Source organism: Asterias rubens, chromosome 3 (genome assembly GCF_902459465.1).
Source record: "Asterias rubens chromosome 3, eAstRub1.3, whole genome shotgun sequence".
NCBI lineage: Eukaryota > Metazoa > Echinodermata > Asteroidea > Forcipulatida > Asteriidae > Asterias > Asterias rubens.
The window spans coordinates 11,626,584-11,653,284 of record NC_047064.1 but is presented as its reverse complement, the minus strand read 5'-3'; the positions used below and the strand labels follow the sequence as shown (position 1 = coordinate 11,653,284).

Below are 26,701 nucleotides of genomic sequence, written 5' to 3'. Positions count from 1 at the left end.
ATTGACCTTTGACTCCGTCTAGTTTGAATAGTCATCTTCAATTCGTCACGTGAGATGAATATTGCATACATTAAAAGTAATTAACATAGTCTGGCCACGCCTTCAATTTGCAAATGTCCTAGACCTTGGTGAGCACAGGACATGGGGAGATCCGGAAATCAGAGAAACAGAGCGCCCGCTAGCGTTCGTTCATTACAAGCGTGTACAGTTTTTGCCGTGCATAATCGGAACGTTGGTTGTGTGTGACCACGCAACACCAATGGTCTAGGAACCTAGACTTAGGCCGTGTCCGAAACGACGACTTCGGCTACAAGCTACGTCTAGATCAGCGCGTCTACCAGTGTTGAAGAATAGGCAGACGCGCGCGATCTATCCGTAGCTGTAGCCGAAGTCGCCGTTTCGGACACGGCCTTACGTACGCAGCGAATACGCAGTGAGTATGATCGAGCAAGGCATGCTGGGAAAAAATGGCGCGGCAAGATCGATCATCCCTGGGAACGAGGTTGGGGCTTAGCTACGAAGTTGCCGTTTCGGACACGGCCGGCCTTACTCACGTGTGATTGTTTATCGTGCGCATTTCAGTTTACCATTTACAACGTACATACAGAACTCAGTCCAGACAGGTGAGTGGTAACTTTGTTTTTTAGACCTTGGCAAAGGTCTTCTTCTTATCGTGTCCACACACTATCATGTTGTGCTTCAGCCAGAACTGAACACAGCTCCTAGCAATATCATTGTTCTCTGCAAAGTCTTCACAGTTCTGCATTCTTGCTCTCTCGTACTTCTAAGTTCTAGAAACTAAGGCTCCCCTGTGAGCCTTACACTACCAGGGGTCTCATATTTAGGGCCTTACGTTTTTCAAATCAGCGTTGATGGGTGAAAGTTTTACGACCGTTAGCCAGCCAGAACTGAAGTTTCCTATGTACTGTACACCTAAAGCTTGCCCCACCCTACTCAATATACATTCAAAATGCTTGTATTTCTTTTTTGTTGACTGAAATTAAAATTGAATACTACCAACCAAGTCTAAATTAAGAGCATGTTGATTGGTTCAGCCCAAAAACTTGCCAGATGTGAACATCCCAATCTTGATATTTTGGTGAATGATAATTGCCTGGAACAAATCACCAGTTATAAATATCTTGGTGTTCAATTCATATTGATTGTAAAATGAAATGGACAGAACATATTGACCATGTAGCATCCTCTGTCTCCAAAAGAATAGATATCTTAAATAGACTTTAAAATGTCTTGCCTATGCATACCATTAACCTTATTGTGAAAAGTCCTATATTACCTCAGTTTGATTATTGTGATATTGTTTGGAGTAATGCATCCAAAACCCTGTTACAGCGGCTTGATGAATGATGTTCTTTTGAATAGAGCAGGACGGACTATTCTTAAGGTCCCATCTAAAACATCAGCTTCAGTTGTTCGTAATGAACTAGGCTGGAAAACTCAGTCATGAAGAAAGAAGAGTCGTTCATATAAGTACCATGGTTTTTAAGTGTTTAACAGGCACTGTTCCAAATTATCTTAGCAATGTTTTTGTTCCAGTCAGTGAATTACACCGTCACCAAACTAGGAATAGCACTGTTGGTAATGTGACCCTTCTGCCCCCTAGAACAGAAAGTGGGAGAAGAACGTTTAATTTTAGGGGTGTCCAGGCTTGGAGCAACTTGCCGCATAATCTGAAATCTCTACAGCCAAAAGAACTCAATCAATTTTTAAATCAACTCAAACAGCTCAGTTTATCCCATTTTTACTAACTTTCTTAATCCCAATTTTACTGGCTTTTGTTATTACTCCATTGAGGTTCATCTGTTTGTTTTTTTGTATTTGGTTGTGTGTTTTTAATGGATGTGTATTTTTCCCCCTTTAAATTTCTTCGTCCTATTTAAAAATGTTTTTTTTGTAGTTTTCAAAATGTATGTTTGCTTGGATCTAGTGCTTTTTTAAACATTTCTGTGCAATGTTTTTCTGTGTAAATTTGTAAAAATTTTCTGCTCGGTACTCACTGTTGTTTTCCTGCCGCAGTTTTTTCCCAGAAATTTATTTATGGACACAAAAAGTGTTTCAAAACGCATCAAAAACCTCTTCAGTATACTTCAAACTCACATGAGGTACACAGGAGATGTTGCTGGTAAATGTGGAGGGTCGATTGTGTCAGATTATTTCCCCCCAAAAGATCAATTTGTGGCTAAAAATTATGCCTAAAATCCTCTGCTCACTACTTCTGCCTGTTGTTGAAGAGTCTATGCTCATGGAGCGCAATGAACGAATTTGCTAAACGAATCGGTACAAACTTGTGCGCAATGTGAGTTTTGCGCTCTGCCGAATTGTCTGCTGAATCTGCTGGGAGAGCAAAAGCGTGCGCAAATTTGCGCTATGTTTGTACGGCAGCTTAATTTGGTGATTCTGATAAACTGCGTGCAATTTGAAGATTGTGCAAACTTTTTTTTTTTCACACAAGCGCAAATGGCAACGCATTGTCGTTATTTTTTATTTTGTTCTCCGGTCTGGCCCCAATGCGTGAGAAAATGGTTGCGGCGCGTGAGAGCGTGAGACCCCTAATGCTAGGAGTCCACTGGGCCAGCGCCAGTTTGTGCCAGTTCGCGCCAAAGATTATGTGATTGGCGCGTAGTGGCTCGCTGTGGTGCCGAATTATAGTCCGCTCGGCGTGTGTGGAATAAACTGGGTGCCATATGGCATGCGCCAAATGCCACCCGGCTTGCTCCAAAGTTGCGCCAGTTTGCGCCAGTTCGCGCCATTACACGGCCACTTGATTCCAAAATAAACCCTGTTGGCGCCATTCGCGCCAATAGACAGCTACTTTGCGCCACTTGGTGATTAGTTTGTGCCAAAGGTCGCCAAATTGGTTTGAACTTGCCGCCGCTTGGCGCTACTTGCCGACTATATAAATACCGACCCTCGGCTACCTGGTTCAGACCCTCCTCAGCTGCATCTTCGTTGAAAATTGTGTGAAATCTTGTAGAAATTGTGAAGGAAAAACTGCGTGGAGCCGTTGTCGAGTCGAATCTTGAAAGGTGTGTTAGAAAGTCCTGCTTTTAACGGCGGCAAGTGGCGCCGAATGGCGGGCAACCAGGTGGCATTTGGCGCAAAGTAGTCACCAATCGGGTGCCATTTGGCGCGCTTTGGCAGGCTATCATCCTCTGTTGGAATTATTTGGCGCGTAGTGGCGCAAACAAGGTGCCACTTGGCGCCATGTGGCGCGAAATCTCATTGGCGCAACATTCCAGTGGATTCCAATAGGCGGATTGTTTGCGCCAAAGGGCGATATGTTCGCGCCATTTGGTGCCACTTGGCGGACACCCGCGCTGATTGCTCGATGCAAGTGGCGCGACGAAAATTTCAAAAATTTTGAAATTTTCTTGCCGCCACATTCAAATTTGGTGCCGTTACGGGCCAGTTTGAGCCACTACACGCCACTAGGCACCTTATTGGCGACACTAGGCGACACTAGGCGCCACAGTAAATTGCAATGGCACAAACTGGCACCAACTGGCGCTAGCCCAGTGGACTCCTAACATAATGCGTGAGACTTGGTAGGTCTGTAGGAGGTCCTGTTTTCAAGATGTCCCTAAAATCATGGCAAATCTTTTACCTCTCTGAACGCGTTGAAACAGTCCCTAGATACAAAAAATTTGGTTTTATTTGCCAAGCAAAGAATCTCCTCTCCCTTGACAAAAACTTAGAAACACGTAAGGCTCCAACTGGTTATTTGCACTTGTGTCCTCCTCCTACCAGTTTTCATGGTATTATGCCATTTTCTTTGAGTTGGGAAAAAAAATAATGATGCCATATATCAACCGATGCCCTAATTATCTTCATTTGTTAATATGAAGTATGCAAATATATATTAAAACTTGATGGACATTGAAATGTTCACACCACACACCGATCTTCCATGATTTCAACTGGCCCCATTTGTTTTCATGGCAAACGTGAAAGTATGGTTTCCCGGTGAAGCCATACATGGAAGAAACATCTGCAGTGACTACAAGTGTTCTTTGAGACTCTGTGTATGACTCTATAGCCAGCAGTTGTCTTCATTTTATTCAAAATATTTTTTTATTAAATTTTTTTAAATTACCATGGTAACTTGCAAAAAATCAAAAAAAATAATAAAAAGTTTGAATAATTACTGGCTTTCAAATCTGATTTTTCTTTATTTTTTTCTTTTATTTTTTTTCTTAATATTTATAATAAAGCGTATAAATAAACAGTGATAATTGAATCAACAAGCTGATGTTTAAATTTTAATATTAATAATAATATTGATATGAGGGTTAAAAAATAAAAATCTCCAAAAATATTAGAAAATAATATAAGGCACATGGCTTCTTTTTTTCCAGAGTAAATGTGCTAGCAACGATGATGTAAAGCTACGAAAAAGTAACCCGTTTGAAACTATATACCTAGATTTGATTTCTTTTCCAGCCTTCCTATAGTATGGTTTGAGTCGGCTAAAATCCACAGCTTATCTAGCATTGTATCTTTGTGTTGTGCTTGACTGATTTCTTCGCGATTTTCAGAGAGGTTTTGCGCTTCAAGAACCTTAAGGGGTCGCAAGTCCTTCGCTTTCTTCTCTTTCTGTTCTCTAGTCTCTGTACCCCAGCCGTTGTTTTGTGAAACTTGGGTACATTTGCTTTTGCAGTATGTGTTTACTCTGTGCCAATTTAAGACAGGATCATGAGATTCTCTCACACCGCCTATATTGCCTATGATGAGGTGTTATAGAGGATTGTCCATACAAAGCGCATTTACTGTACCTATATAGTAAGGTGAGTCAACAACTGCATAACTTGGGAAGAGTTCTATATATATCACAATGTAAATCACAACAATATAAATCACAATATAAATTGATTCTGAGTGACTCTTGTGTGTGTCTACCGGTTCTCTTTTCCAATTATTTTAGGTTTTCCCGGACAAGCCCCCAAATTCACATCCTGGAATTTGGAGTTGGCAAAATCTGGACATAACCTTCGGTAGATTTAGTTTAACACACACATAAGAGGTTCAAATCACACACATTGCCACCATTTCGTTGCTGAAAGTAACTTTTTATATTTATTTACAAGTCTACTATTTACAGCACAATAATTAATATATATTATAAATACATGAGCAATTACAAAACACAATCCACTGAATAATCATCATCACGATAGGCTCATCAGCCCGTTTTGTTAGCTTGGGGTATTGGCATCAGGCCTGCTGAACAACAATTCCTCCCCGCGAGGTTCTCAAACTCTTTCGTCTCTCCCTTCACGCCTAATAGTACAACATCTCTTTCCCATGTGCGTCTCTCCCTTCACAGGTAGTGGGGTTACTTCTCCCAGAATGGGACCCTGGAAAGTATACACATAATAACATGTTATATCCACTGCAATATTAGATACAAAAACTAATACCAATAGTGGACATCTCAATGCTTGGAAAACGCTACACTTTGTTTCAAACACAAGTCTAAGACTGTTTGGTGGAACACTCATCGTTTTGACAAAATTAACTAAAATAAAAGCTCCACTGATTTGTTTTAAAGGAAATTCTTCTTTAAACACAAAGTTCAAATTAGATGTTCTCAATATCTAAATCAAGCAAATGATTTCTCAAATTAAGTTATTCAACAAAACAAAAACATGATTACTTACATGTTCTAGTTTATGTACGCTCATGAATCTGCCTAATGATCAGTTGAAACAATTACTGAGGATCGTACTTAAAGCTGTCGGAGCACTCAATTGCTCATAAAAAGATATACTTCTTCAGAATTAGATTTGGAAACTATAGCTCAGTTGTCATTAACCAGCTCAATCATCGAGGCTGACAAACACATTGTCCTCTCCTCGGAAATCGCAAATTGCAAGTGGCCACTCAACAAATATTTCCTTAAAATTAAAATTATGAACCCCGCGAAATGGTGTACCCAGTGACTGCAATCTATTGTAACAAAAGGGTGAATCCTGAAAACAGCAGCACTACTCGGCCCATATCAATAACAACCAATCACAGAGGATTCTGTTAACCTTACGTAACTCCCATTTTTTTAAATGAAGTCATAACAATCTAAAAATCGAGGGCAGTTTACCATGCGGTAGTCTTCCGCAACCTCTTTTTGCCTGTTTGTTTTGCAGGGAGGGCAGTTTATCACGTGTCACCATTGGATTTTATTTGTTATTCTACAGAAAAGTTGTGGTACTTTAACAAAAAAAGTCCAATAGGAACAAGGCTAAAGAAGCCTAACTAATCGAACCAGTCCCTGTAAATGTGGTGAACCACAGGTAGCAATGCAAGAAGTTGAACTGATAAGAAAGTATTTAATTTGCTTTATGTTCAGGAAATCATTAAATATTATTCACTTTTTTATATTGTTCTTATTATTTTACAGGTTGGAGTGATGCTAATGTACAGGCTGTGACATCAGTTCCGCTATGGCATCAAATGCAGTGAAATTAATCTTCAAGTACTATTGGCCGACTGTATTAAAACCTGTTTGCAACAGAAACTGTTCATCAGTTCAGCCACTGTCTGTTTGGGCCAAAAGACCTATGGTCATCAACACAAGCTATGCTAAAGGAATGTTCTCCATAAATATAACACCTATAGTTCATGACTTGTCAAATTCACATTCAGGTCTTAATTCATGGATTCAAAGAATTAAAAAATGTGAGTCCATTGAAGAAGTTCTAAAGCTTACCGAAAATGAACACATAAATGGCAATCAGGCTTCAGTGGCACTTAGTATCATCAACAAATTTTATCAGACAGACAAATACAGTGAAGTTGCAAACAAACAATTCAGTAGCAACCAGTTGAAACATTTGTACACTGTTGTAACTGAAGATGCGACTAAGATGTTGGGCAAAAGTATTGTCTCTTCAATATGTAATGTGCTAAATTTAGACTCGACACATGTATCGCAAGATCTCATTACAAAGTTGGTGCCAGAATGCAGAGGACGCCTTTGCTCATTTCACGTGTATGATATTGCAGTACTACTCTGCCATTACAAATTGTTGTCAAGTTTTGAGGAAACTAATGCACTTTTGAAAGAAGCAGCTGAAGCAATTGAGTTCAGATGGAGGGAGTTACAGAATCCACAAATTGTTATTAGACTCCATAGCTCAGCTAAGTACTTTTCTCCTTCTCTGATAAGATGCCTAGAAGACAAAACAGTTGAAATTGTGCACCACTTCAGTTTCAAGGAATTAGTGCAGTTATCAGAGGCTCTTAGCAACAATAAGATACGTTCACTGCCAATTCTTCGAGCAGTTTCCTTTGAAAGTCTTGAAAAGAGACAAGAGTGGGAGGTACATCTAGTATTAGAGCTGCTACAAGCAATGTCTAAACTGAGTTTTCACCATGATTCCCTCTACAAAGTGTTTGGTGTTTTCCTGAAGAAGCAGCTACCAAATTGTAGTGTTTCGACTATTAGTCGTGCTGCTCTGTGTTATGCTCTTCTTAGGCTACACAACACAGACCTTCTGGATACCATTGCTACTCACCTTGTGCAAGAAGACAACTTGCAATCCATTGGTGTTGATGACATCAGTTATCTTCTCTTTGCAATAAGTCAGCTGTGTTATAGGATACAGGACTTTCAATCATTCACAGAGAAAGTTGATGATAGACTGACTATGTTAAACTGGCAGAAAGTGACACCACAAGTTCAAATTGACATTGCCTTTTCTCTTGCAGTGCTTCAAATATGTCCAATTACTTTATTGAAGCATGTCCTGATGGATCCACATTTTATTACAAGAAATGCACCTGGTAGGTTTTTGCATTACATCTACTGAACTTAATGCAGTTTTACTGAACATGTTTACTTCCTGATGGATCAGATTGTACAGTATTTAAAGAGAAAACTAGTTTGAGAGAACTTTGAACATTACAAACTAAAAGTTAAATATGGGTCATTCCATGTCAGACCAACGCACTTTTTTACCTCGTGTCTTCGATTTTGATAACAATTGCTGTGCTTGTAGGTCCTAATGAGCAATGATGCACACCAATTTTTAGCCCGATCCGACTTACCATGTGGTCAGGGCAAAAACAAAAATCTGACATTTTAAGTGTAAAGTACCACCTTTTTGGTAAAAATATGTCATAACCATGTCAATTTTTGTTACATAAAATATGCAAATTTGGTGTCAAAATGATGAGAATTGCATGCTCAAATCAATTCTTTTGTCAAAAATAAATTTTCTGAAATGTAGGTCACTGTAATCTTATCTTTAATATGTTATCATCACCTTTGACCCAATTTTTTAAATAACGCATCATTCCAAAAATCAACGAAATGCAAATCACTTGATAGAGCATGTCATCCTCTATCAGAATCCACTAAGAAACAACTGGGCTCTTCAAAATTTACAACTTTAAGACTGTTTTTGGAATGATACATTGTTTCTAAAATTGGGTCAAAGGTCACGATAACTTATTAAAGATCGCGGTGACTTGTACAAAAATAGTCATAACGCTGTAAATTTTGAAGAGCCCAAATGTTTCTTAGTGGATTCTTTATAGAGGAAGACATGCTCTATCAAGTGATTTTTATTTCATTGATTTTTGGAATGATACATTATTTCAAAAACTGGGTCAGAGGTCACGATACACAGGTACATTGACCTACATTTCAGGAAAAAAACATTTTGACAAAAGAATTGATTTGAGCATGCAATTCTCATCATTTTGATACCAAATTTGCAAATGTGATGAGAATTGACATGGTTATGACATATTTTTACCAAAAAGGTGGTATTTCACCCTAAAAATATCCGATTTTAGTGCTTTCTGCCCTGACCACATGCTAAGTCCGATCAGGCTAAAAATTGGTGTGCATTCACTGCTCATAAGGACCTACAATCGCCACAATTTTTATCAAAATCGGAAGACATGAGGTAAAAAAGTGCATTGGTCTGACATGGAATGTAAATGGTTGAATCATTATTGCTATGACTTCAAAACCCAAATAAGAATAAAGGGTTTACATGGAACAAATGTACATTTTATATATGGCTGGGTCATGTCACTTGACCTCAATTGTTTTCAAGTTCCCACAAAATGGGCCATTTTTGGGGGGATATTGTAGTGGATAATATTTCTACTTTTGGAAGACCTTTCTAGTTCAGTTTAAGTCTATCATTATGATCCAAAAATCGCCCAATGAGGGTGAAATGTTCTGTTTATCTTTATGCATTGCAGATTACTAGAGATGCTGTATGTTCCCCTTGTGTATTGCAAGGTTCTAATTATAAAACTATTTTTTTAAATTAACTATAAATGCCTTTTTTTATTCACAGACACTTGTATGAAAAAACAGAGAGCTGTTTATCAACTGAAGTTATTGCAATTGAATACTTATGCAAAACTGGAGTGCAAAGGTTACCAAGGCCCGTATCTTTCTCTTCTGTATTTTCCTGAGGCTTTCAAAGTCAAAACTTCCAAGCTGCATAAAAGTGTTGTAAAAACATTAGAAGCAGTGGTTGGTGGGCCAAAGTTCTGCATGACAAATGTCCGCCTTTTAGCTGGATACCAGTTAGGTATGTACAAATGTATGTTTTTGTGAATCAGTATTAAGTGTGTGCTGTGGTACTTGTCTGTGTTCATTTGTTTTGTATTGGTGGTAAAGACTACTACAAGCATCTCTTTTTCAGTTCATGCGTTTCTGTTTCATAATGTCTGTCATAATAATAAAGGACATTTATATTCCCCATACGTAACATGTTCGTGTATGTACATGTATAACAAGTGTTAAAACCCGCATCACATAATAGTTTGGCTCCCTCCATGTTTCATACAACAGGTAGGCCACTAGGGACACACATAACTTAAACTTGAGTTTGAGGTGAATCATATTGATTTTTTTAGGTGGAATTCCGCACCTCAAAATGTTCAAAATTTTCTCAAGAAATAACCCGACAACTGATAATCAATGGATACATTTAGATTTGTTTGACCTAAAATTGTCAACTAATTGTTAATATATTTATGCCCTCTAAAAATTAAATTGAAAATTCCTTGAATATTCTACTTCTCAGTACCTTAATTTCTAAAGTAGGTGCTGCCCACTTCACCCCTGAAAGGTAGCACTCCGGTACCACTAGCACACTTTGCTCAACAGCTGTCAAAGGTTAAAATCAGGAACGAAAATCGTTGATTTTGTGCCAATACAGGCTTAATGAAATTGGGCCCTAGCACTGCCCTGATGCCGACGCCATGATTGCATTTCAAACTGTATCATGGCAATGATGCAGGTAGTAGGCCTAGTGCAGGTGTCACTGTAAAAAGGTTGGATAGATGATTTTTAGTTTTTGATTTTGAACAATTTTCCTCTTATCCTAATTTTTGTTTACACTACAGTATTGAAGAATAGATCGATCGACTTTTTTATGTCTTATATTTATGGGTGTACATGTCTTATATATATGAAACTACGTCCAATATTAGTGAGGTGGATTAAGGAAAAAATCGTGACACGGCGGACAAAAGCACCATTTTTTCACCAAAGTATCAGTTTGACCCACAGATTTCAAAAAAGTCATGCTCCAAAAAATCTGAGAATGGCATCACCTTGAATTACGTCATTATGACGTCATAACCTCTTTGTATGTAATAAAGCATAGGAAAATGCCATGCGGTGGGATTTCCACTTGCCAAAATTATGTTTCTGGTCAAGGAATTCAATTAGGGTGGTATTAGTTTGTAAAAAATAATATCCTTTATGGTGAGTATATTGATGTAATTATGACGTCATCATCATCAACACTACACAAATAACACAAAGTTTGAAAACAAAATTAATGTCGTGTGGTTTCGCCAAAATGCTAATCTTTTTGTGTTCATATGGTACAATTACCATGGCACTGATCTATAAGATACCGTGATGTCATTATGATATCACAAACAATATTATAACACCCCTTGCAAGTATTCTGCCTGCTCATTGGTTTAGAGCGCGTCACATGACATGTCTTAGTTTTGCTAGACGACGGCCGTGTGATAGTGCGTCGGTTTGCCATGCGCTAGTCCGAAGACTAGCACACGGCGTGCAGTACCCAGACGTCTGTTGCGTGTACGAGGATGATAAATTAATAGTCTGTAACCATTTCGGATTGCACGACACTACATGCAGCACAGTAAAAGTGTTTGCAATCTGTATTTGCGTCGTCCGTGGATTGGAGCATTCAGGTCTGTAATTAATAATAATAGTACAGTATTTAGAAATGTTTGGGGTGTTACAAAACAAATATTGACTGCTTTTACTCGTGCAATGGTTAAAAACTATGACTCCCTCGGAGATCCCCGTAGCGTTCTATTTTCCCTCGGCTTCGTCTCGGGAAAATAGAACGCTCCGGGGATCACCTCGGGAGTCATAGTTTTAACCATAGCACTCGAAGCAGTCAATATTTGTATACTATCAACCAAAACAAAACACATTAAGCCAATGAAACACAATGATTCTTACCGGATATAGGTTATAGGGTAGATTAATTATGTTGAATAGCGCATATGGGAAACTTCACAGGAAAGGTTGCAATAAAGTCTTACAGAGGGTCAAAATGAAGTTCTTTGTATTAATAGTAGTAGGCATCCGTCAATCCTTGAGAACCACGGAGTTGTGCCGTTGGATGTCGGCTAGGGAATAGGGTATGGTGTGGCTGTGGAGTCCAATGCGGGAATGACAGTCTCTACCGCAGTAACTGCAGGTGAAAGATACGAATGTTCTAACTGCTTGAGGCTGGACCTTCCTTGGGAGTCATCCCTCATCTGCTCGTTGCGACAGGTCTTCCTCGAACTTGGAAATACCTCTCTGCACCTCCTGCTTCCGGGTGCATCGGTCTGCAGTGGCTGCTTCCCAGGTGGTTGTTTTGGTGGCAAGGGACCTGAGGTCACACTTGGAAGTGTCTTTGTAGCGCAGCTTGGGTCTTCCGAACGGCCTCTTCCCTGATGCCAGCTCTCCATACAGGAGGTCTTTTGGGATACGTCCGTCCTCTACTTGGTGACATGTCCCAGCCAAGGCATGCGTCTCTACTTGGTAAACATGGAGACTTGCCGCTCTATTAAGCAATGTGTTATTGGTATGTGGTCTCTCAAGGAGATGCAGAGGATGCGTCTCAGGCATTGCATGTGGAAGGCGTCGAGTCCATATGCTCTTGACGGGAGCCTATGGTACGGGGTTCACTGCCATAGAGGAGCGTTTTCACCAAACAAGCCTTGTAGGCCTGGACTTTGGTATGCTCTGAAAGCTTTTTGTTGCATCATACTCTCTTTGTAAGCGTGGAGAGTGTTGTGGCAGCCTTTCCTTTACGCCTGTTGAGTTCTTCTTCAAGCGAGAGATTGTCGGAGATGGTTGAGACATGATACACAAACTAATGGACAGCCTCAAGCTCATGGTTGGCGATGCTGGTAGACAGTGGTTCATCAACATCCTGGTTACCTGCGTTTTTGTTAAACTGATGGTAAGTCCAAAGTCTTTGCAAGCTGCAGAACATCGATCCATGAGCTGCTGCAGGTCATCTGGTGTGTGTGTAGTGATGGCTGTGTCGTCTGCAAACAGGAAATCTCTAAGGCATCTCGTTCGGACTCTGGTCTTTGCTCGGAGTCTTGGAAGGTCGAAGGGGTTTCCATCCGAGTTCATACGAAGGTAGATGCCCTCTGTGGCTGACCCAAGAGCATGCTTGGGTAGAACATAGAAGAAAATGCCAAAAAGGGTTGGAGCCAGACACAGCCCTGCTCTACACTTAAAGTTCTCTTGAAAGGACTTATCAATGCAAAGCAGAGCAGGAGGGCAACCAATCTTGGCCAAAATCTAAATACGGCTGTCTCTGCTCACGAGGTCAAAGTCCTTGGTGAGGTCTATAAGGCGATGTAGGGTGGCTTTCCCTACTCCCTACACTTTTCTTGCAAATGTCTAATGGAGAATATCATGTCATGTAAACAGTTTGGCTTGAAACCACACTGACACTCTGGGTAGACTCTTTCACCAAGAATTCAAAGTCTCTTTAGGACAACTCGAGCAAAGAGTTTCCCCACAATGCTAAGAAAAGAGATGGTACCATAGCTGTTGCAATAGCTCCTGTCACCTTTGTTTTTGTAGATAGTGACAATGTTGCATCTCTCATGTCTTGTGGCACTGTACCTTCTATGCAGCACTGGCAAAATATCTCATGCAAATCCTTGATGAGGATTCCTTTTACGCACTTGAGGACTTCGGGGATGCCATCTTTTCCTGAAACTTTTCCCGGGGAGAGTGTATCTAGCGCTTTGCCAAGTTCGTCTAGTTTTGGTTCGCTGTCCAGTTCGTCCATGATACACAGGCAATCTTTGTTGTTCAGAACTTCTGTGTTGACAATGTTCTCTCTGGAGTAGTGCTCCACCAATCGATCCATCTGCTTCACAGGGTCCTTTAGGACCTTTCCGGTAACTGACTTCAGACGAGCGGTCATCTTCAGGTGGCTTGCTTTATTCCCTCGTACATACCTCTTACATTTCCTGTGGCAGCAGAGGTCTGGATCTGAGAGCAAAGTTGGGCCCAGTAGTCAATTAGCGCATCGCCTTGCGGTTTCCTGGACTCGGTTTCACGTGGTCCTTGGTGCCTGTGAGTGTTTGTATGCTGAGAGAGCGCGTCTCTTATTTTCTATGAGAGTTGAAATCTCCTCAGCATGAGCCTCGAACCAATCGGGTGACTTGATTAGCCTCTTGCCGAACTAGTGGCATTGTAGACAGCATCCCTGAGGTGTTCTTATCTTCCGCTGACATCGAAATAGGGTACTCTTGGCAAGACATCTTTTTGGACCTGGACAAACGCTTCCACCATCTCTGGGTTGTGAGTCTTGTTCGTGTCAATGCGAGGCTGCCCTGCCTTCTTGGATCTGTGAACTCTCCTTGGTTGAAGCTTTACTTTGCTGCACACAAGGGAGTGGTCTGTATCGTGCACAGTCTGCACTTTGGTAGCTGCGGGTCATTTTGACGCTGCCCAAGTCCCTACGTCTCGTGAGCACGAGGTCAAGTTGGTGCCAATGCTTTGATCTAGGGTGTCTCCAGGATACTATGTGTTGGGGCTTTGTGTTGAAGAAAGTGTTAGTGATGCAGAGATTGTTGTACAGCAGAACTCAAGAAGATGCTGACCGTTTTCATTTATAACTTTCCGATGCGAAACGGTCCCATTCAGGAAGACCAGGATTTTTGATCGGCACCAACTCTGGCGTTCAGATCCCTGAGGATGAAGATTGGATCTTGCTCTGGGACGTCGCTGATAGTGGAGCTTAGATCGTTGTACAATTTGTCTTCAGCTTCCGACCAAATAGCTAGAACATGTTCCGGTTTCAAACAAAAACAGTAAGTGATAGAAATCTGGATACCATTCGTTTAATCTAACAATAGCAGTCAAGACATTATTGGCACCACCAGACGCAATCCAAATGCATGGTGTTTATACTTGTGTTTTTTGATCTTCAAAACTATCAGTGGTTTGGCATCGTAGGACATTTTTGACACCAGTTGCCCCAAAAAACAGTTTACATGTAATATGGCAATTGCATTGTCTCAAACTGAAACAAAACCATTCAATCTAAAATCAAGTTTTAATTTCAAATGTTACTAACGTTGGTTTGCTAGCCATCAGAACCATGAGCTGAAAATCAAACATATTCAAATATTTTAATACAAACCACTGATTTGTCCTCAGTGATGATGACGTATTTTATACTAATCTATGCTAACATAATAAAAATAAAATACAAAAATCATAAAACTGTTTGTTTCAGCAAAACAAGAATGTTGCCATTCGATTCCTTGGCCTCTGATACCTATAATTCGCAACTAAAATCACTTGCATCGGCATTACATAACTAAAGTTATGCTGTTTAAGGAAATGACTGCCATTTTGAATATATTACGTCATATAAGGTCAAGGCCATTGCAATTTTTTTTTGAGCATCAACATAGTCACCATAAAGGATATTAATTTGTTACAAACTAATACCACCCTCATTAAATTCCTTGGCCTCAGAAACATAATTTTGGCATGTAGAAATCCAACCATGGTATTTGCGTTGGCTTTATTACATTAAAAGACGTAATGACGTCATAATGACGTAATTCAAGGTCATCCAATGCTCAGATTTATAGAGCATGACTTTTTTTAAATCTACGGGTCAAACTGATACTTTGGTGAAAGTTTGGTGCTTTTGTCCGCCGTGTCACGATCTTCGTGTTTTTTGTCCTTAATCCACCTCACTAATACAGAGGGCGCTGTTGAATATATTTGTGTTTGTCTTTTACATTTGAGTTTTTGGTCCTTTATATTTATTTTTGTATCTATTATTTATTTGCCGTTGATCCTTTATATATATATTTTTTAATCATTGCCTCTGAAGAAGGTCCGGATTGGATCGAAAGCTAAGGCCATCTACCCTATTCATTATATATTTTTTAATCATTATATATTTGTCTTTGCTCTTAAATATATGGGTTTGCTCTTATTTATATGGGTTTGCTCCATAGAGCTATATATAACTCTATGGTTTGCTCTTATATATTATGGTTTTGCTCTTATATGGTTTTGCTCTTCAAAATATGGGTTTGCTCTTATATATATATGGGTTTGCATTTATATATGGGTTTGCTCTTATATATATGGGTTTGCATTTATATATGGGTTTGCTCTTATATATATGGGTGTGCTCTTATGGGTGTGCTCTTATATATACGGTTTTGCTCCATAGAGCTATACTCTATGGTTTGCTCTTATATATTATGGTTTTGCTCTTATATGGTTTTGCTCTTCAAAATATGGGTTTGCTCTTATATATATGGGTTTGCTCTTATATATATATGGGTTTGCTCTTATACATATGGGTTTGCTCTTATATATATATGGGTTTGCTCTTATATATATGGTTTTGCTCCTAGGGTGTATATGGTTTTGCTCTTACATATATGGTTTTGCTCTTATATATATGCTTTTGCTCTTAAATATATGGTTTTGCTCTTATTTGTTGCTCTTATATATATGGTTTTGCTCCTATATATATGGGTTTGCTCTTATAGATATGGGTTTGCTCTTGTGGTTTTGCTCTTATATAATGAGTAGGGTAGATGACCTTAGCTTTAGATCCAAACCGGACCTTCTTCAGAGGCATAAAACAAGTACAAACAAATAATGGGTGCGTTCGTTTAGCTTCCCTGGGTCTACCCTGCGGTGCTCACTCGGGTGAGTCCCTGACAAATGATAATCAAACGATCACACTCCCCCTCTCGTGGTGACGGCATGCACCTCAGGTCACACCCAAGTGACCCACTCCACAAGCAGGGCACTGGGGGCTGACCGGGGTGAGCCCCGTCAAAACTATTCGAACGTACCGGGCAGGCCGGGGTCGACCCAGGGAAGCTAAATGAACGCACCCACATATCCATTTATAGAAAAAGAGAGGAGAAAGGGATTAAAGGAAGGATCCAGAAAGAAGCGGGAAAATTACAGCCAATCAAAGTTTCTATTTCAGAAACAATTGGTGGCTTTGAACCAATAGGAGCAAGATCAAAGGTTGGATGATATTAGAAATAGGTGTGAGGGACCTGTGGAAAAAAAGGGGTTACTTTAATACATGAGATAGTTATAGTAACGAATTTCTAAAAACAACTTTAAAGGCAGTGGACACTATTGGTAATTAGTCAAAATAATTATTAGCATAAAACCTTATTTGGTAACGATTATTTGGGAGAGGTTGATAGTATAAAACGGCTCCCTCTGAAGTGACATAGTTTTCGAGACTTTGATTTTGAGACCTCAAGTTTAGAATTTGAGGTCTCGAAATCAAGCATCTGAAAGCACAACTTCGTGTGGCAAGGTTGTTTTTTCTTTCATTATTATCTCGCAACTTTGACGACCGATTGAGCTCAAATATTCACAGGTTTGTTATTTTATGCATATGTTGAGATACACAAAGTGAGAAGACTGGTCTTTGACAATTACTAATAGTGTCCAGTGTCTTTAAAACATTATTATCTATACTATTTACAAAATATGTACAACATATTAGTTCTCAGGCAGGATTGAAGTGGAGGGTAACTGGAAGTTATTTAATACCATTGTTTGTGTTAAGTCCAAAGGGTTGGACTGACTTGAGTTTGTGAATCCAGTGTGATTCTCTATAAATGCTTGCGGTGTGTGTCATCACCATCGCAAGCTTCAATCACCAGAAGTTCAACATAATTGACACTATGATTGGGGCTGTTGAAGTGGATAGAGGCTGGGTACGGTTTCTTGGTCTTTGGGGAAGAGACATGATTCGCAAAGCGAAGACTGAGATTTGTCTTAGTCTCTCCCACATATTGTAGCCCACATCTCTTACATGATATGACATAGACTACATTAGGTGTGCTACATTGAGAGTCGGTCTTGGGAGTTGGTTTTGCTCTTATATATATGGTTTTGCTGTTATATTATATGGTTTTGCTCTTATATATGTGGTTTTGCTCATTTAGTCATAAACGGCCCCTCATACCTCTGGCTCCAAATGAAATTATAAAACAGTTTTTCAGTGTTAGTAATTATACCAAGCCTTGTTGTGTCGACATGGATGCATATCAAAGGGTTAGGTTTATCAAAATGAGGTGGGGGACATCTGTGATGGGGTGTATATTTGAATTTATGTGGGCTCATTCAAACCATAATTATTTGTTTTTATTTCTCAAAATCTATTTTTTACTGATATTCACACTCTCCTATAGTGAACTAGAACTAATGTACCCTTGTTTTACTATGATGGGTAATACAATATGGTAAATAATATGTATTTTCTCTTTTAAAAGATGCTGTTGTTGTTCTGAATGGGGATGACACACCTTTGCCTGTCAGCTATTGTAAAGAAACAGTTGATCCAGGTTTGATCAGCATTGACAAGCTTCATCAAAGCCTCACAAGGTAAGTGTGAAGCCACGGTTGCATTGGACAACAATCAAACTGCTATGAATCAGTGTCAGTTAGCAAAAATGAGTTTTGTAGTTGAGTCAACCATATTTGTATCAAAATCTTAATCTTATTTGCAGTCAAGACAGTCCAAGTCCAAAGTTAGAGAATTTGTTATGGACAAAAAAGAAACTCTGTAAATCATCGTACAAAAGAAATGTCAAATATAAACTGTATAATAAACACGATCCTGAACATTGAATTATACTAAAATGTAAAAGGTGCAAAATAAAATAGTAAAATCTAGACGTGAAGTCCGAGTTTGATCCTCAATCAGTTAGTGGACGAGCTCCATTAGTGGAAAGTAGGTTGCCATTATTGTCACGATAGACATCAAAGGTTAGATATAAATAAATCTTATAGACTTGTGCCTTGCTGGGCAGCAGCATTAGGGTCTCAGACGTACGGGGTGGGCAATCTGGGCATCTAGGTCATGACCCAAGAAAGCATCATAGCACCAGGATGTGTGTGGCTGAATCGGTGTGGCTATTCACGATCCAGTAGTCTGAGCCTAAAATAAAGAGTATATGGTCCATGCCGTAACCACACTATTTCTTAAGAATACAACTGATTCATTGAACTAATATTATGTCCAGTGCTTGGGAATTGACCATCTCAAATACTTTGGTGAGAAATTCCTTAAGCTGCGGATAATTCACAACAAAGCTAAAACTCTTTAACTTCAAGTTATTAACAAATAAAAATTAAACTCGCCGAAAATAAAGAGCCAAAATTCGTATAAAAAGAGAAGTTGTCTTGAAGATAAAGAAAACTTGAAAAGCTATGCGTGTAAAGGCACGCCCAGCTCAATTGATGGCAAAGGATGGAGTGCTTGGGAATTGAGCATCTCAAATACTTTGGTGAGAAATTCCTTAAGCTGTATATATCTGCTTTTGCATCGCTGTAGAGTTGTTCAGCCACGCTGAGGCCACTCTACCTGGTGATTCCGTCGATCCAGCAGAGTTTTGGTCTTCCAACCCAACGACGGTGTCCAAGTGGGGCTCCATCAAGCACTGCTGCAAGGCCACACTGTTGTTCTGTATGGCCAAGCCAAGAGGTTATGTTCCATGATTTCGTTGGCAGAGAGACCACGCCTGTTGTGACATAGGTTGGCGAGCGTATTTTGAGTAGCTAGCGCCAGATGTATCTAACAAAGCTGTCTGCAGCTTCGAGTGTGAGTGTGTTAGCACAGTATAAGACACGGGACATGCTAAATGCCTCTGTGAGCTTCATTAAAAGTTGCTGTATTGCTTATGTCTATGCTCGCTATAGCCATATGCTCCGTCTTCCCTAGGTGTATGGCGAGCCCGTACTCATTGGAGATGACGCCCAGTATCTGCAGTGACTCTTCTGCATCTGCAAGGCTCAGTGCGAATATGGCTAGATCGTCTGCTTTTCTCAGTTCCTTTTTCTCAGTTCCTAGCTGCCATTGACATCGAAAGCACAGGTGTGAGTAGTGCACCGGTATGATTCCCACATGAGTGCCTTTGTGTACAGACTGTCACATAACCACGGGAGGTGGCTCCATACAACAAATGTAAGAAAGACGAACAAGCCATGCACTCATGAAATAAATGAACAGTGAAAGAAACACTTCTAATTTACTATATACATCAATATTTAATTATGAAATTCCTCATCGAACTCTATTAATCAAAATGTATGTCCAATATTCTTTGGCTCTAATTACAATTCCTTGATTCAAATAAAATCTCCTCCAAAATTAAACCAAAATGATGTATCTATCCTTACTTCACCTAATTGAAACTTCAAATCTCAAAACGTTGTGAGCTTCACTTCAACTTACTATCTTCAATGAAAATCAATAAAGAAAAACTATACTCTGTTCTCAAACTCCACAAACTTCTTCAAATGTCAATATAATAACTTGGGCTAGTAGAAACCCTCCACTTCACTTCAAATCTAAATTATGTCTTAGAACAACTTCTTATCCCAACTTCTGCTCACAACTGGAGTGTATAACAACTCCCTTAATCTCAAATAACAATATTTCTTCCCAACTTCTTTTTCACAACTGGAGAATAAACAACTCCCTTTTCTCAAATAGCAAAATTTCTTCCCAACTTCTTTTTCACAACTGGAGAATAAACAACTCCCTTTTCTCAAATAGCAAAATTTCTTCCCAACTTCTTTTTCACAACTGGAGAATAAACAACTCCCTTTTCTCAAATAGCAAAATTTCTTCCCAACTTCTTTTTCACAACTGGAGAATAAACAACTCCCTTTTCTCAAATAGCAAAATTTCTTCCCAACTTCTTTTTCACAACTGGAGAATAAACAACTCCCTTTTCTCAAAATCCAAAATGTCTTCACCAAAATTTATGGCTATGGAAGAAGAAAATTATTCTCCCAAATGTTAAATGTATAATGTCAGCAAATACAAAATTGCAATCCAACCTGGCTTTTACTGACTGTCTACAAAAAGTGTCTTTACTCTCATGGAAGACAAAAATTACTTAATAAATTGCTCCCATCTTCCTATGATAAATATATTTATAAAAGCATAGAGTTTTTATATACAGAACCAGTGTTCCAAAATTAGCGGGCTAGCTGTTCTTTCGACGGAATCCGTTCAGAGGATAAAAAGCTTGAAGCTATACCCAGTCTTCATTCTTGACGAAATTCCACAGTTCAAATGGTTAGCTCAATCATGGTTCATCCAGTGTAGGGTGGTAGGAAAATGAAGTATCCAGATTAATGTCTGTCGCAAATGTTTACCCCGGAACCAGTGCCATCTACAAAATCAATACCAACCACACAGATTTACCATAATGATAATTGAACAGTTCTGTCTGGAAATGCTTATAATCAAATAATTTCTACACTTGGTTTGCACTATAATCACAAACTATCAAACTGTACATTTTCGTGCTAAACTTAGAATGAATTTCAAAGCAATATTTGTTCACTAAGTATTTCACAACTTACGGTTAGGAGTTCCCTTTAAAACTTAAACGGTGTCTGCTTGTAATCGATTTCTGTGGAAACAGCAAAATCTTCAACTTGTCGCAATGATACAATTCATCAAAAAAAATTCTGCATGAAGGTCCTGCAGTATGTCTGACCTCCCTGATAGCAGATCTTGGAATGACCAACCACACCCTAATCTAAGGCTGCAAGGAATTCTAAAACTCACCCAACCATGGCACCCACTCTACAGAACAATAGTCACCTCTCAATGCACACACATACACCCTACATCAGCCCACTCATGTCTTCCCAAATAAGGACTTGTTCACTCAACTGTAGTTCACTGACTGCATCACAGAACTAACTGAATATTTATTGGATCTCTAAACTCTTGACCAATAAAATAAATGAGGGTAATATAAAAAATACACATGGGTTATTTACAGTACTAGATCACTTGTGACACAGACTAAACAGAGAAGAAGAGAGGGGACATCTCTGCCTTAATCTCAGCTGGTGATGTGAAGTCATCGGTCAGTCCACCTTTCCAGTTGATGCGCCTCTGGCGCAAATGTGCAGATTTTTAGATGAGGCACAACATAAAACTGCCACTGTCGGAGGCCTTCTTGTAATCGACAAGACTCTCCCTTCGAGGTGAAGATATCATCGGCCCTTACCATGAACAAACCTGCACTGAGTTGGGTTTAACAACCTGCTCAGCAACTACTACAAGTTGATGTTCACGATGCCAGGGACTATCTTGCTTGCATGGCTAATCATTGCGAGTGTCCTGTAGTTGCTGCAGTCACCTTGGTCAATCTTCTTGTCAAGGGGGGATATGCACTGAAGTTGTCATAGATGGTGGCCACTTGCCTTCAGACCATATCAGACAGACTGCGTTGTGTATATTCCTATACGGCCTGGAATACCTGCTCATCCTCTGCCGCACTCGTGGTGGATGCTGCCATCAAGGTCCTGTGGCCTGCGGCCTTGTTGTTACCCAACATGGATGACGCTGTGTGTGAGCTGTTGGTTGTGACTGGACGTGTTAAGTTTGAGTCAAAGAGGAATTCAGCATATTGGTGCCATCTGCATAGCACTTCCACTGCTGTCTGCAATGTGACTTCATTGCTGTCCTTGGTATGGGGGGCTTGTGGTCTAGCTTTCACAAGAGCCAGTTTAGCTGTACTGAAAAGCGAGCGCGCGTACATCATGTTGGCAGTAGATTGAGTTCATCTTTGATTAGTTATTGTTTAGTCATTCTTTTAGGTCCCTCTTGCAGGCTTGTTTGACTTCCTTTCTGAGAATGGTAAAGGCTGCAGTTCCAATTGCTTGCTTATTGGTTTCAACAAGCCATAGAGTTTTCTCTGTCAGGTAGGGTTGATTGTGATGTGGGATCTGTGGTCCACAAGCTATTAGAGTCTCTTCGTGGATAACACATGCAATTTCTTCCAGTTTTTTTTATTCATGCAAATCACGGCATTAATAGCAATGTGTGTGATCTTCAGAGCTTTAGTGCTCAGTTTTTGATTGTGTGTGCCACTGGCCTTGGGGCGTTGACCAAACTTAAGTTTCAGGTTGCAGAGAACCAGAAGTCTTTGGTCAGTGTCGATGCAGGCACTGAAGGACTAGCAATCATGCAGATTCCTTTGAACCTTGGAATCTATTAATATGTGGTCGATGGCATTTTTTGCATTGCCTGCTTGGCTAATCCAAGTGACACTCCGAGTGGAAGGTTTTTGGCATCACAAGTGAGCCGCTGTAAGGCTATGAGCCATACAGAAGTCGATCAACCATAACATTACTTGTGAGACTGAGTACGAATACTGCATTACTGTGTTTATTACTGTAAACATATCACATGAACTGTATTCTCCTTTTCAGAGTTGCCATTCTCACATGGGGACCAAGCGATTATCTATTTGGAAGGAAACAACTAACTGGACGTTCCTTGATGGCCAAGCGCCACATACATCTACTTGGATTTCATGTCGTTGAGGTTGGTTTGTAATATTAGAATCAGAATATTTTAATACTTTTTTTTCAGTTTAACTTCAGGTTTGGTCACAATGAGAATGCCAGTGTATAATATTGTAACGCAGTGAATTAGAATGAAGAATGCTATTCATGATAGCCTCTTTCTCAGACTAAGATAACTTGCCATTGGAGAGTGAGACATCGCAAAAAAGGGCAATGCATTTGTGACCCGCACTATCAAAATGAGGAATATCAAGTAAATTTCATTTTTGAGTGTATCATGTACTCACAACAAGCAAATCTCAACATTTGAAATAAAACAAAAACATGATCATACGACCTTCCTGTGCGGAATAATGTGGAATTTTCAATGACCTTGACACTAAATTAAGTTTTTAAAAACGCAACGCGTCACACACTCATTAAAATATTACTTTGCATTAAATGTGATGTATGTATAGAACATGGAAGTTGTCAAGGCCCTGTTGTCTTTCATATTATAGTATTTATTATACAAAAAAAGAGCGATAAATTGTGTTATTTCACATTGGCGTACTGATATTTCAAAATCATACCCCCCCCCTCACTCCACTATATACCTTTTATCTTCAATTCTGCACTAAAATTTGCTGTACTGATTTTATTTCCAGGTATCCTTCCAGAAGTGGAGTAGCTTGAAGTCAGATTGGGAAAGATTGAGGTTTATCAAGCACAAAATTACAAATGCCACAAAACACAGGGTCTGTCAAACATTCTCCCAGGTCTAGTAATTTCACCTTGAGACAGGTAATTCAAAGAATTATTATGCCTAGTGGCTAGTTTTGTTGTTGAAGAAATTAGTCAGCCTTCAGCCGAATGCTTTTTACGCAAAACACTTTAAAGGCAGTGGGACTATTGGTATTTACTCAAAATAAGTTTAAGCATAAAAACTTACTTGGTAACGAGAAATGGAGAGCGGTTGATAGTATAAAACATTTTGAGAAACGGCTCCAGTAGATCCAACCTGAGATCCCAGTAGATCCAACCTGAGATCCCAGTAGATCCAACCTGAGATCCCTGTAGATCCAACCTGATATCCCAGTAGATCCAACCTGAGATCCCAGTAGATCCAACCTGAGATCCCAGTAGATCCAACCTGAGATCCCTGTAGATCCAACCTGGGATCCCTGTAGATCCAACCTGAGATCCCTGTAGATCCAACCTGGGATCCCAGTAGATCCAACCTGGGATCCCAGTAGATCCAACCTGGGATCCCAGTAGATCCAACCTGAGATCCCAGTAGATCCAACCTGAGATCCCTGTAGATCTAACCTGGGATCCCAGTAGATCCAACCTGGGATCCCAGTAGATCCAACCTGGGATCCCAGTAGATCCAACCTGAGATCCCTGTAGATCCAACCTGGGATCCCAGTAGATCCAACCTGAGATCCCTGTAGATCCAACCTGAGATCCCAGTAGATCCAACCTGAGGTCCCAGTAGATCCAACCTAGGATCCCAGTAGATCCAACCTGAGATCCCTGTAGATCAAACCTGGGATCCCAGTAGATCCAACCTGAGATCCCTGTAGATCCAACCTGGGATCCCAGTGGATCCAACCTGAGATCCCTGTAGATCCAACCTGGGATCCCAGTAGATCCAACCTGAGATCCCTGTAGATCCAACCTGGGATCCCTGTAGATCCAACCTGAGATCCCTGTAGATCCAACCTGGGATCCCTGTAGATCCAACCTGAGATCCCTGTAGATCCAACCTGGGATCCCAGTAGATCCAACCTAGGATCCCAGTAGATCCAACCTGAATTCCCAGTAGATCCAATATGCTTCAGTTGAATGTACATTGCACAACAACATTTTCTTATATGAAGATTAAATTTGAGTAAGCAAAGTATTGCCAGATCACTAATAATTTCTATTTTCAATAAACATGATTTTCAGGCTGTCTCTTGAGTATTAGTGAAGAGCATCAATTTTAAAACTGTTGGTTGCATTGGAAAAAAGTTGTCTCACTATGTCAACAAATTGATTGATTTTGGGCTCTAAGGGTCTTATGTACACTGACTACTTTAAGCGAGTTGCGATTGTAACCCTCCTATATAGTGGCATAGTGTTTAGCGACTACACACATCATTAAGTGTTACATTTATATGCTTTGATTTGTCATATATTTTTTTTTAAATCTTAAGACATACACAATAGTTACAAGTTGTACATGGTCTGTCAAGGTTTAAACTAAAGTATAAAAACTGTCGTCAAAAGATGTGTACAACCAGACCCCTGCCAACGATAAAAATATAATAGTTTTGCAAGTTTACCTTATAAAACAAAACGTAAAATCCCGAAAGGCGAGGACAACATGGCTTGATGTTTTTAGTCTGGTCTACACATTCGGCCAAAGTGACACCAAACATGCCTTTAACCCAGCCCCTTTTAAATATCCATTTCTTTGCAAAATACATGTAGTTAAAGTTTGTTCTTAAAAATAATTCAAAAATGTCCTCCTTTTCGTACTTTCGTTTGGTTATATTTGGCTGGGCACTAGTGGACAACTGCAATTCTTGTAAATCTTTTCTCTATAATGAATGCTAACACTACACTGTTTTGTGAGTGATTGTCCGTTACCTACATGCTATCTCTCCTTCCTCTGTTGAATGAATATTTAGCGTTTATGGAGCCTCCAATATCGAGCTTGTGATTGGGCAATGGCAAGATCTGCACGTGCAACGGTGCTTTGAACGTGTAAAACGAATGATCACTACTACAACCTCACAATTTAAACAAAGAGAGTCATCCTCACGGTGATGAGGTTCAAACTTCCATATAAAACTCATCATATTTACATACCAAAGTTATATCAAATAAGCAGCAACCCTCACTTCCAATGAGGCCAATGTTTGGTTTAGCGTTCTTTATTATTGTCTGCACAACGATCAACTCAACCTCCTTCAGCAGAGGTACACACCAATCACTTATTTATACAACAAATAAGAGCCTTATGTTTTCACTTTATAGAAGCACAACAAAATAAAAACCTCAACAAATCCTTCTCAAAACGCTGGAGTCTTACAAAAGTTAAACAGCTACTTGAGCGGAATATTTTTTTTACGGAAATGCTATTTTAACTCGTTTATAATGCGTTTGTTCACCATTTAAATGTAATTTTCATATTTATATACTTCTGAATTTTTGTAATTATCGACCCAAAATTCAGGCCCAAACCTCAAGGTTTTGAAAAATTTAAAACCTGCCTTTGACAGCTCGTGTCAAAATGACGATGCCTCGACGTCATGCTTTGGAGTTTGCTTTGTTATACCTCCACGCTACAACAAAGCGGCTACAAAAAAAATCGGATCTCCCAACTTTGACACAACATGAGTGATTACGTAACGGAGCTTTTCGCGAATCTTGAAATTATTGTTGTCTTACACAATTAAAATCTATTTATGGTCATAATTATAACTATATTTCTTATTGATTGAAAAACATTTTGAATCACATTCAGCTAAGTTCACGTCTTGACATTTTCGCCCAAGCAGGTCTTTAACGGCCTCAACACTGATTTCTTTGAATTTAACAACAATCAAATTATAAATTTCAAAGGAATACTGCACTGATTCGGTGTCATTGTGGCAAGTACATTTTATTAGCACGGCTGATCTCCTCAGTCTCATCATATCCACGAGCTTCTCATCAGGTTGCTTTCTGCACAAATTCTCTTCCACTCTACAAATCGTTTCCGCCCAGCTGGCCATCAGGGCCGACGTCCCGAACTGAGGGTGACCTTACCATCATCAA

At 39.6% G+C, this 26,701-nt stretch overlaps 1 protein-coding gene across 3 annotated transcripts; it reads left to right on the top strand.

Annotated features, from left to right (window-relative positions):
- The first annotated feature begins 369 nt into the window (after positions 1-369).
- On the top strand, positions 370-24,856 carry LOC117288151 (FAST kinase domain-containing protein 4-like). Of its 3 annotated transcripts, none has more exons than XM_033768869.1 (6): positions 370-623; positions 6,416-7,800; positions 9,333-9,572; positions 17,845-17,956; positions 22,817-22,931; positions 23,560-24,856. In XM_033768869.1, exons 2-6 carry the CDS (start codon positions 6,459-6,461, stop codon positions 23,674-23,676), a joined length of 1,926 nt encoding a protein of 641 aa, XP_033624760.1. In that variant the 5' UTR covers positions 370-623; positions 6,416-6,458; the 3' UTR covers positions 23,677-24,856. The 3 variants fall into 3 exon arrangements, with proteins under 3 accessions (XP_033624760.1, XP_033624761.1, XP_033624762.1); XM_033768870.1 differs by lacking the exon at positions 370-623 and adding an exon at positions 3,544-3,566; XM_033768871.1 differs by lacking the exon at positions 370-623 and adding an exon at positions 4,792-4,805.
- The last annotated feature ends 1,845 nt before the right edge of the window (positions 24,857-26,701 follow it).

Bases quoted from the DNA above. Each gene is read 5' to 3' on its own strand.
- LOC117288151 (XM_033768869.1), top strand. From the start codon at position 6,459: ATGGCATCAAATGCAGTGAAATTAATCTTCAAGTACTATTGGCCGACT. The intron at 7,801-9,332 runs GTAGGTTTTTGC...TTTTATTCACAG, and splicing joins TATTACAAGAAATGCACCTG to ACACTTGTATGAAAAAACAG. The intron at 17,957-22,816 runs GTAAGTGTGAAG...TCTCCTTTTCAG, and splicing joins CTTCATCAAAGCCTCACAAG to AGTTGCCATTCTCACATGGG.